Below are 11,768 nucleotides of genomic sequence, written 5' to 3' on the forward strand. Positions count from 1 at the left end.
GAACTCTGGGATGCCATTCATAGTCTATTTGGAGTCCAATCTAGAGTAGAGGAAGACTATCTCCGTCAAGTGTTTCAACAAACCCGCAAAGGTAACTCGAAAATGAGTGAATATTTAAAACTAATGAAGCTACACTCTGATAATTTGGCTCAGGCTGGAAGTCGGGTAACTATAAGAGCCTTAGTGTCGCAAATTCTACTTGGCCTGGATGAAGAATATAATTCTGTCGTGGTTGTCATTCAGAGTAAACCTGATATTTCTTGGCTGGATATGCAGTCAGAACTTCTATCTTTTGAGAAACAATTGGAACATCAGAACAGCTCCAAAACAACTGTTTAATTTGATCACAATGCATCTGTAAACGTGGCCTTCAATAAATCTCCAAATGATGCGAAATTGCTCAATCAAAGTAATGTTCTAGGCAACAATCAACAAACAAATCGTCCTCAGTTCAATGGTCAAAGAGGTAACTACAATAACTACAATGGAGGGGGAAGCTCAAACAATTTTCGAGGCCGAGGAAGAGGCCATAGAAATCGCCCTACGTGTCAGGTATGTAAAAAGATAGGACATCTTGCTGATGTGTGTTATCATAGGTATGATAAGGAATTCAGTCCTCAACAACATCAAAACAAAGGAAATGGAAATGGTTCTAATCCACCAGGCAATTATCCATCTGCATTTGTATTAGCACAAAATAGTAATCCATTCCTTGCTACACCTGAAATAGTAACCGATCCCAGTTGGTATATGGGCAGTGGTGCCACAAATCATGTCACAACCAATTACAACAACATTGCAAACCCTACTGAATATGGAGGTAAAGAAAGTGTTACAGTAGGTAATGGTGGTAGTTTACAAATTACTCATGTAGGAAACTCTTGTTTGACTAATGGTGGCTATAAGTTAAATGTGGAAAATATACTATGTGTGCCTGATATAGCAAAGAACTTAGTCAGTATATCAAAACTTGCTAAAGATAACCATGTGTTTGTTGAATTTCACGATGATTGTTGTGTTGTTAAGGACAAGCTTATGGGTCGAATGTTGCTGAAAGGAGTTCTTAGCAATGGTCTCTATAAACTAAATGGTGCAGCGGTGAAACCTGTGGATATTTCGAAGAGAGGTGGTGTAGCTTCACAGCAGTCAATGGACAAAAATAATGGTTTAACAGTATTAATATTATCAATTAGTGTTAATGTTGTTGAATCAAAGACTATTTGGCATAGACGGTTGGGTCATCCATCGTCCAAAATTTTAAATTCCTTACTTAGAGAATGTAATCTACAAGTTAAATTTAATGAAGAATGCGATTTTTGTGATTCCTGTCAACTGGGCAAATCCAAAGCATTATCATTTTCTGACTCTACTTCTCATGCTGATCAAGTGTTTGATCTTATTCATACAGATGTTTGGGGTCCTGCTCCCGTGCATTAACTAATGATTATCGCTACTATGTGTCGTTTATAGATGATCATAGCCGGTTTCTACGGATCTATCCGTTAAAACAAAAATCAGACACGTTGGAAGCTTTTAAACATTTCCTACAATTGATTAAAAATCAGTTCAACATGACAATCAAGATGTTATAGTCAGATAATGGAGGGGAGTATAATTGCATTCATTAATTGTGCAGCTCCTTAGGGATTATTTCGAGAAAATCTTGCCCTTACACTTCTGCTTAGAATGGAAAAGCGGAACGGAAGCACAAGCACATCGTTGAAATGGCTCTAACGTTACTAGCACAAGCTTCTATGCCGTTGCACTTTTGGTGGGATGCATTTGTTATAGCTGCTTATCTAATAAATGGCTACCAACATCAGTCTTACAAGGCAAATCTCTAATACAGGTATTGTTTGATAAGAAATTGGATCTCACTAACTTAAAATTTTTTGGATGTGTCTGTTATCCATGTTTAAGACCATATCAAGCCCACAACTGGGATTTCACTCAGAAAAATGTACCTACTTGGGCCCAAGCCCAGTTCATAAGGGACACAAATGTGTAAATCCGGATGGACGAATCTTCATATCACAGCATGTGGTGTTTAATGAAAATGAGTTTCCTTTCTCCTCTGGTACCCTAAATTCCACTAATGAGCCCACAGTCCATTCAAGCCCAGCTCTAAATAATCCACCATATATTACATTAAATCTTAAACCGTTAATTAACAACCTACTCAGTCCTTTGGCCCAGCCCAATCTATCCACTATACAAAATCAACTCTCTAATGAACCTTCAACATTTCCTAATTCGTTATCTCCTCATTCACACGATCCATTATCTCCTCCTTCATCTGACCACAGCCCAAGCTCAATCTTAAACTCGCCTATCACTACTCCAACACACGTGTCATCTACTCTATCTTCGGATCAGTCACAAGAGTCATCTTCGACCTCACAACCTGCGTCTCCATTACACTATGACTTACATCCCTCGACAGACACCAATCAAGCAGTGTTACCATCTCACCCCATGATTACCATAGGAAAGGCCGAAATTTTTAAGCCAAAATTTTGGATTATCGAGACCAAGAGAGATTGGTCGTTAACTGAACCCACTAGGGATAAGGATGCTTTTACTACTCCACAGAGGAAGGAGGCCATGAACGCTGAATATTCAGCCTTAATGGCCAATCGAACCAGGCACCTGGTTCCCCCCCCACAGTACAATGTGCTGGGCAACAAGTGGATTTTTAGGCTAAAGAGGAATGCAGATGGATCGATCCAACGATACAAGGCAAGATTAGTTGCCAAAGGGTTTCTTCAACATCCTGGGGTTGATTTTTTTGAAACTTTCAGTCCTGTTGTCAAGCCATCAACTATTCGGGTAATCCTCAGTATAGCTGTAACCAAAGGGTGGTCTCTTTGACAGTTGGATTTTAACAACGCATTTTTGAATGGCAACCTGAATGAAGATGTGTACATGAACCAACCACCAGGATATGTTGATACCACACGACCAGATTGAAGGAAATTGGAAACAAGATTTCCATGAGCAGCGGAAGCAAGACTATTCCAAATTACAATCATGAATCAACATATATTTACAATCGACTTCAAAACAAACGGTTATGCAATTATACAGAGAAATTATACCATGTACAATACAAAAGAATAGAGATCAAACTTTATACGAACACTCAATCTACACGACCGCAACACCGCACGAACACTTCGCGCTCGTCCTCAACGATCTCCTCGGTCACGAACTCCTCCGCAACACGAACGAACACCGCGTTCGTCCTCAGCGACACGAACGACCTCCACAGCAGCACGAACGGCCTCCAGAAAACCTCAACGGTGTCGAATTGAGTCTGACACCACCAACAAGGCGACCTTGGTATTCTCGATGTGAGAATCTAGAGGGTCGGCTCTGTTCGGACTTGGTATGAGGCAGATGAACGGAGGAAACAACGAACGAGTACACGACTGGGCAAGTGGGAGATGGTTGAGACCTATTGTATAGGTCAATGCCCAATCATTTAAATAAAGCTATGTGATTGTATAGCAAAAGCTATGCGATCGTTTAGCTCTATCATTTAGCTCGGTCTGTCGCGTACAGACTCTACACAATCATTTACCTTGGGCCAGCGATCGTCTAACAAAGCTATGCATCGTTTAGTAAACACTGCTCGATCGTTTAGCTAGCACTTGCATGATCTTTTAGCTCGCCTAGCCATCATTTAGTAAATATGTATTTGCTTGACGACTTCGTGAATTTCTTTTCACCGAGAGAAAACTCAAAATTCTTTTTCAAACTTTTGTATAACTTTTTTTTTTCAAAATAGGAAACCATTTTCCTTTTAAACTCACGGTTACCATGATCCAATAACCACCCACTACTTTGGTTATTTAAAAGAAAAAATTAATTATCCAATAATTAATATTATTATAAATATAAATGATAACCAACTTATCATACTATATTTATAACTTATAGTTTTAATATTTCATCCCATGAAACATATAAACTATAGTTCTTTTTCTATTCCATGGTACTTAATGTAAACCTCATTCACATCAATCCTCCACTAGATGAATCTTATACATCATATCGATTACATCATATATAATCAAAATACCTCTTGTCAATTTGAACATTTCAAATCAACACCAAGAACTGACCCTCAACAGAATCCAAGCTACCAAGGGGACCTCATGGATCTGTAGATTCAAAGCTCCAACGGTACATGAATAACTAACTAAACTCTTTAGTCACGGGATCCACCATCCGTTAACTGCCAGACACTCCACTAAAGACTGACAGCTGAACTCTCCTCACTACAGATATATTATGTGTCCATCTTCACCAATCAGCAGTGCAACAACCCTTCACAGATCGCTTTAAGTACAGTTGGGCCAATAACCGTTATGCCCTTGGAGTTACATCTGTCTCCTTAAGTACCACTGATCCCTCTAATGAACATAAGTCATAGTCCTACTATGACTGAGTCTTCTCTTCCAAAGAGAAGTTGTGGCCACTATATTCAAGCCCTAGAATCAGCCCTTAAGGGAGCAATCTCTCTACTTATCCCTGCTTCGAGAAAGAAGTGAATTCTATGTTGTGGATTGAGTTCCCAGCTCCTAGATCAAATAAGTCCCAAAAAAGTTAGGCATGTTGAGTTAGCAATCTGGCCACTCTCACCCATACTAATCAAAGGACCGCCCTCAAAGGTAGGAGTTCACAAAACACTTAGGATTGAGGTCATGTCACCTATGGTCGTTTAGGTGAGATGCAAGTCTCTAGTATTAACGGCGTTATATTCATAGTCTAGTCATCTCGTGGTCCAGGTCTTATACAAACTCTTTGTATAGGACACCCTCGCTCCACGTCTCCACACGAATGGTCAGGATCTACCATATGTAGTAGTTTACAACATTTGCAAACCTTTACAAAGCGAGCCGTATCCGTAGTGTCACTAGAATCAGGTATCCCACCTTAATCCTTATACTACAGATCGATTTAGGTTATCACTTAAGGCATGATCCACTTGTATATCATATATACATGCTTAAGTTCACATAAGATAACCAAGGAGCTTTGTTTATTGGATATGAGTAAATGCAAGAATGAAATAACATTTATTTTATTCATTGAACAATGTGTATCTTTACAAAACAACGAGACTCTGGGAGAATTAGGACACTAATCCCAACAATCTCTCACTTTTCTTAATGACTCGGGAGACTAATGTACAATACATTATAAAAATGTACAATATACAATAAACTAGGGCATACCCCAGTATCATCTCTCACTTGCCCTAGACAAGATGCCGCACGTCCCGTAGACCCAGACTATCCAGGTGACCCTCAAACACGTTAGCCGTGAGGGCCTTTGTAAAGGGATCAGCAACGTTGTATTCCATAAGGATCATATCCTTAGCTCCATACATAAGTATGTAGATCCTCGTTCTCCGAAGGTACTTGAGGATTGTCTTGACCGCCGTCCAATGATCAACATCCTCCATTGTTTTCTTAAAAGACTACGGATCCTCGACCTAATCATTCGTAATGACGTTTTGGGCTTCAGTCAAACCCATGTAGCAATCCGGTGGGTTCATAACTCTCCTACTACGTCGAGACAGTCTCAACTCTTGAGCTGGTTGACTAGATGCCCCGACCTCAACAACTCTTGTTGATCTGTCGGTCTATTCAACAACTCTTATTAAACCCTCAGCAGTCTTAGTCTCACTTGAGATCTCACATAAAACGATCTTACTTCGTTGCTTATGATCCCTCATGTGAACTTCTTCCAAGAAGAAAGCATTAGTGGAAACAAACACTTTGTTCGCAAATCGCTCTTTGATTCCTCCTTGTTCATTTACCACTCTAGACCATCAGTTGTGCTACTTTTAGTCTATGTTGATGATGTTATCGTAACTGGGAACAATACTACTATGATCTCACGTCTGATTCGTGCTCTAGATTCAACATTTGCACTCAAAGATCTTGGGGCTCTAAACTATTTTCTTGGGATTTAGGTACACTATCTTGAATCTGGCTTCTTACTTAATCAAGCAAAATATGTAGATGATTTGTTGCATATGTTAGACCTCACACATCTCAAACCTACTGCTACGCCATGTACTTTGGGCAAAAGACTGTCTGCTAATGAGGGTATCTTACTCCAAGATCCATTTACTTATCATAGTAATATAGAAGCTCTTCAATACTTAACACACACGACCTGACATAGCATATAAAGTCAATCAACTCAGCCAATTCCTCAAAGCTCCCACAGATGCTCGTTGGCAGGCCACAAAGAGAGTACTCTGTTACATCAGTGGCACTAAACATTTTGGAATAATTTTCAACCTGGAAATGATCTTGATGTCTCTGTTTTTTCCGATGTTGATTGGGCATCAAATATCGATGACAGAAAGTCCATAGCTGCTTATTGTCTATTTATTGGAAAAATCTTATCTCTTGGTCATCAAAGAAACAAATGGCGGTAGCTCGATCCAGCACTGAGTCAGAATATAGAGCTCTTACGCATGCATCTTCAGAAGTCATATGGTTGCAGCAACTTCTTGATGAACTAAAAATGAAGTCTCCTAACAGGCCGATTTTATGGTGTGACAATATAAGTGCAGGAGCCCTTGCAGCGAATCCATTCTTTCATGCCCGAACAAAACATATAGAGCTAGATGTACACTTTGTGCGAGATCAAGTACTCAAAGGTAATCTTGAAGTTCGATATGTTCCAACAATTGATTAGTTAGCCGATTGCTTAACAAAGCCTTTGTCCCATTCGCAATTCTTTTGTTTACGATCCAAACTCAAAGTTATTGAACTTCCCTCGAGTTTGAGGGAGGATGTTAAAGACAATGACAGAGTGGACCAAGTCAAGAGATCAACTGATGCCACGTCAACACAGTCATGCCAAGTCACCAGTCCTTGTCATGGATGAGGAAGCACAAATATTCTTTAGTTGTTATGATTTTCATAACAAATTATATTCCCACATTCTTTTTTAATTGGCTATTTCAAGTATTTGTTGATTTTTTTAATTAGATTAGTTATTATTCACTATTCTTGGACAACCCTAATTTAGGGATCCTCCGTATATAAATTGGCAAGTTTCTGCCTCATTAATGATATAGAAAAATAGAAGCTATACCCTTTCCTACAAAAATTATGCTAATTAAAAGCTTGATTCCCCCACCCCCATATATTTTTATTCTATTTTCTTATCTACCTACCATATTTTCAATCAATCAATTGAAATTGAGAGTTTAAAATAATAATGTGAGAAATAAGTTTCATAACCTAAAATAAATGGTGGTTACATATTCAATTTTATATACATATTTTTATTTTATAGTTAATTTATTTTCAAATAATGAATTAAATGAGTTAAATATATATTTATTACCTAAAATAAAATTTCTTAATTTTTTTATATACAAAAATTTGGCAATATCAATTTTATTTTTTATTTATATTTTAAACTCTTACTTTTCAATTGATTAGTTGAGAATACTGACATACTAAGCATGCGAGATCTCTCTAAAATTGGAAGAATGCATGAGACTTATGTTGAATTGTTAATCTAAGTTATCCAACCATATAGAAAATTTTAAATTCATTCAATGAATTTTCTTAGAGTTTTTGGAATGAAGATTTGATAGATGTTGAAGAATAATTTTGTCATTGGTTTTATTCATTATTTTTCAAAACTTTTAGTTGGTCCTTCAACAAGAGAAGCAAAAAAAACATTATTTTAGGTCATGAAACATATTTCGTACTTTTATTAATTTAAAATCTCGATTTTTTATTTGATTAATTGAAAATAAATGATATTGTGTAGATGAGAAAAGAAAATAAAAAATATATAAATTTTAAAAAAATTGATAATGTCGAAAGAGTTTGTAAAAACTAAGAAAATAGAATAAAAATATATAAATTTATATATTTATAAGCAACATTAATATTGTCAAAGAGTTAATAAGAAAGGGGAAAAAAGAAATGAGAAAGAAAAAAAGGAAACAACTGTAAAGAAAATAAAAAGAAGAAAAAGAAAAAAAAAATAGACAGAACGAAAGAAAGGAGAAAAAAACAAAAAGAAAGAAAGGTTGCCACGTGACACCATAAAAATGAGCCACGTGGCATAGGGAGCGTTCTCAAAATGAAATTGCCCTCAGAAAGAAAAATAAAGAATCATCAGAACCACGTTCGGTACATATCCAAAGTCACTACGTCTCTTTCTACTTCTTCCGACGGTCGTCTCCGATTCATCTCCGGTGCAGACTTCTCTTTCACTGTCTACGCCACCATGCCGTCGTCTTCCTCCCATACATCATCGCCGGAGAGTCACCGCCTCGAAGCTCTGTTAGCCTCTGTTCGTCCCTTCCTCCGCGGCGATCTTGAAAAGGTAAACGCGAACCTTCCATCTCTTATCTCCGTCCTCCGCTCCGTCGGCGCCGGGGAGTGCTGGCACAAGCACGGCACCTTCCTTGATCATCTCGTTGATATCTACCGTATTCTCAAAATCTGGAAAGCGCAAGAACCGGTATGTTTGTGCGGCCTATTCCACTCCGCTTATTCCAATTCCTATGTCAACCTCGCCATTTTCGATCCTTCTACCGGCCGTGATGTTGTCCGCACCCATGTCGGTGAGGCGGCGGAGAGATTGATTCATTTGTTCTGTATCGTCCCTCGGCAGTCACTAATTCATGACGATCTTCTTTTCCACTACTCCGATTCAGAACTCATCGATCACCTCAAATTTTCCGAAATATCATTGAGGAACGCCCTAGAAAACGGACATTTCAACAACGATGAAACCTGGAGGAAGAAACTACAGTCAATTCTTCCTGCCGATGGCGTAACCGTAAAGCACATCAAAACCGGAGAAGACGTGAAGGTTTCGAGGCGAGTAGTTGCTATCTTCCTCATGATGACAATAGCCGATTTCAGCGATCAACTCTTCGGATTTCAAGATGCATTGTTTGAAAACTCCAACGGACGTCTGGAATTCACAGGTAACAATTACACATCTCTCTGGCCTGGAAATGGAAAACCTGGACTATGGATGAACTCCGCATCAAGAATGGGAGCAATGTACTCCCTGATTGCAAGAGAGGAATCCATTTTAATCGCACATAGAAAAAGAACAAACGAATTAGGGATAAAAACTGATAGAGACGAGGATTTAGATCTAGTAATTCCCCAAATTTTCTCAAACTGCACAAGAATTCTCGACGCAAATGATCAAATTACGGCCAGAGATTTGTACTGGGAAGGTGTTTGTGAAAAGTCCGAAAGAACTGAGGAGTTGTTATTGAGATGTGTGGAGAAGAATCCGTTTATTGGGGAGCCACATGTGGCATTGGGGCAGCTGTATTTGGGTGAAGGGCGGTTTGAGGAGGCTGAAAAGGAGGCTGAGGAAGGGCTGAGGCTGTTGCTGATATGGGGCAGTGCTTGGGACAAGAGGATGCCATGGGAGGGCTGGATTGCTTGGGTGAGAGTGCTGTTGATGAAGGCTAAAGAGAAGACATGGCCCACCACATCATGGGGAATCCTCAACTTGGGGCTTGTGAAGTAGATAAAGTAAGTGAATCTTCTCTGTTTTTCTCTTTGAATTTGATTTGTGTTCATAAATGGGTTTTTGTGCAGTATCATTTGTTTGCATTTCTTGTGGTTATAAATAAAACTTAGGTGTGTCACACACCTAAACTTGATTCAACTGGTTAAGTCATGTGGCATCATTTAAATCAAACTTCAATGTTGATTTGTCTAAGTGAAGTTCATTAGCCATATTTCGTTTTCTTTCATATAATCCTTTGCTATAATTGACTTGTTTATGTTCTTCTTTTGAAGGATTATATGCCTATGTATTAGTAATTAATCAATTGAGATGGAAATTTGCCATTTTTGTAACCATTTAGCTCCGGTTTGATAACTATTTGACTTTTTGTTTTTAATTTTGAAAATTAAGTATATTTCATCCACATTTCTTACCATGATTTGCATCTTAGTACAATCATTGAAATCTTAACTAAATTCTAAAAACAAAAACAACTTTTAGAAAGCTACTTTTTTCGGTTATTAAAATTTGCCTTGATTTTTTAAACTATTGATGACAAGTAGATAACAAAAGAAGAAAATAGTGTCCATAGATTTAATTTTAAGAAACAAAAACAAAAAATAAGACAGTTACCAAATGAGGTTTTAGTTTTTTGGTTGTTTGTTTTTTGTTTTTTTGTTTTTGAAAATAAAATAACAGTCATACCACCTTTCCTTTATTATCTACTTTTTACTAATGTTTTAAAAATCCAATTTTTACTAATGTTTTAAAAATCTAAACTATATTTTAAAAACTAAAAAAAATGAAAATAGTTTTTAAAAACTTGTTTTTGTTTTTGAAATTTGGTTAGCGATTTAACTTTGTTCTTAAGAAAAATGCAAATTGTGGTACGAAAATAAGGGGAAATATTTTTATTTTTAAAAAAAAAAACCAAATGGGAGGTTTTAGTTTGTACTTGCTAAATTACTTTTCACTCTTAGTTTTTTTTTTTTTTTTTTTTTTTTTTTTTTTTTTTTTTATATACGGAGTTTTTGTGAACATCTACGCTAATTTGGATTAGGTTTTTTGGTCCCACCAAAAAAAAAATAGAAATTATATTAAGGATTTGGGATATTTACCAAAAACTAATTAGAAATGATATTAAGGATTTGTGTATGAATTAAATAAAAATAAATATCTTAAGGATTGTTCGACATTGCAAGCGTTTAAAAGCCATTTGGAAAAAGTTTTAATTTTGGAAAATTTTTACGAATAGAAAAGATGTCAAACTATTTATAGAAATGACAAAAAAAACATTGATAGAGATTGATATGAAGTCTATCACTGATGGAGGCGGATAGAAATTTGATAGAAACTAATAGAAGTTTAAAATGAACAAATTTTGCTATTTTGTACCGATAGTTTTCTTTATTTCTTTATTTTTGAAAATTCCCTTTAATTTTTGTGGTTTAGATTTTTTTTTTTTTAAAATTTATACAAAAATCACCTTTTAAATCTTTTGATTTTCAACCCACTTTTCATTTTAGATTCCCTAATAACTTTTTGAACTATAAACAATTTTTTCCCGATCAATCTATAAACACAGAATTGGAAACAAATTCAATGATCAACAACAATTCAAGTTTTTTTTAACTTTTTTCTGCTCGGTCATCATCTCAATTGTCATTTTATAATTTAAAGATAACACGCTGTAGTTTTTACATTTTTTTCTTTATTTTTTTGAGGTAAAATGTATTTTGTAATTTAAACAATGAAAATTTAAATTTGATCACCATAACTATGCCACAACAAATCTTGTTTGAACGTTCAGTGTTTACATGCTTTTTTATGTCTAAAATTGAAATTTATCAAACTGACAGTCATTTTTCTAAAACCATATTTGCAGGCAATTATTTTATATGTTACGACAATTCCAAATAGAACTTTAGTCTTTCTTTAGGGACTAAGGAACTCTATTTTAAATAAGGATAAATCTCATATAAAAATATCTAGAATAGTTTACATCTTAGAAAAATCTAAAAAAATTCTTTTGCTTGAGTTCCAAAGATTACAAAGCTTCAAATAGGAGTTGTGTTCTTTGTCAAGCAAAAAAGAAAGAAAAAAAAAGTATCAAGAGTGTGGAAAAGGCTCCTTTCTAAAGTGTCATGGTTGTACTTTCTTAAATAGTATGGATTTGAGCTTCAACCTAGGTCTAAAGAGGGTTAGAAGGCAAGTTTATCATTAAGCAAGTTAGT

At 36.3% G+C, this 11,768-nt stretch overlaps 1 protein-coding gene across 1 annotated transcript; it reads left to right on the forward strand.

Moving 5' to 3' along the window:
* Positions 1-7,976: 7,976 nt before the first annotated feature.
* LOC120068178 lies at positions 7,977-9,776 on the forward strand. The gene has a single exon (XM_039019884.1). It carries the CDS (start codon positions 8,134-8,136, stop codon positions 9,550-9,552), a length of 1,419 nt encoding a protein of 472 aa, XP_038875812.1. The 5' UTR covers positions 7,977-8,133; the 3' UTR covers positions 9,553-9,776.
* Positions 9,777-11,768: the final 1,992 nt, after the last annotated feature.

Source organism: Benincasa hispida, chromosome 12 (genome assembly GCF_009727055.1).
Source record: "Benincasa hispida cultivar B227 chromosome 12, ASM972705v1, whole genome shotgun sequence".
In the NCBI taxonomy this organism is placed as follows: Eukaryota; Viridiplantae; Streptophyta; class Magnoliopsida; order Cucurbitales; family Cucurbitaceae; genus Benincasa; species Benincasa hispida.

Excerpts from the sequence above, each read along its gene's own strand:
- LOC120068178 (XM_039019884.1), top strand. The coding sequence starts at position 8,134 with ATGAAATTGCCCTCAGAAAGAAAAATAAAGAATCATCAGAACCACGTT.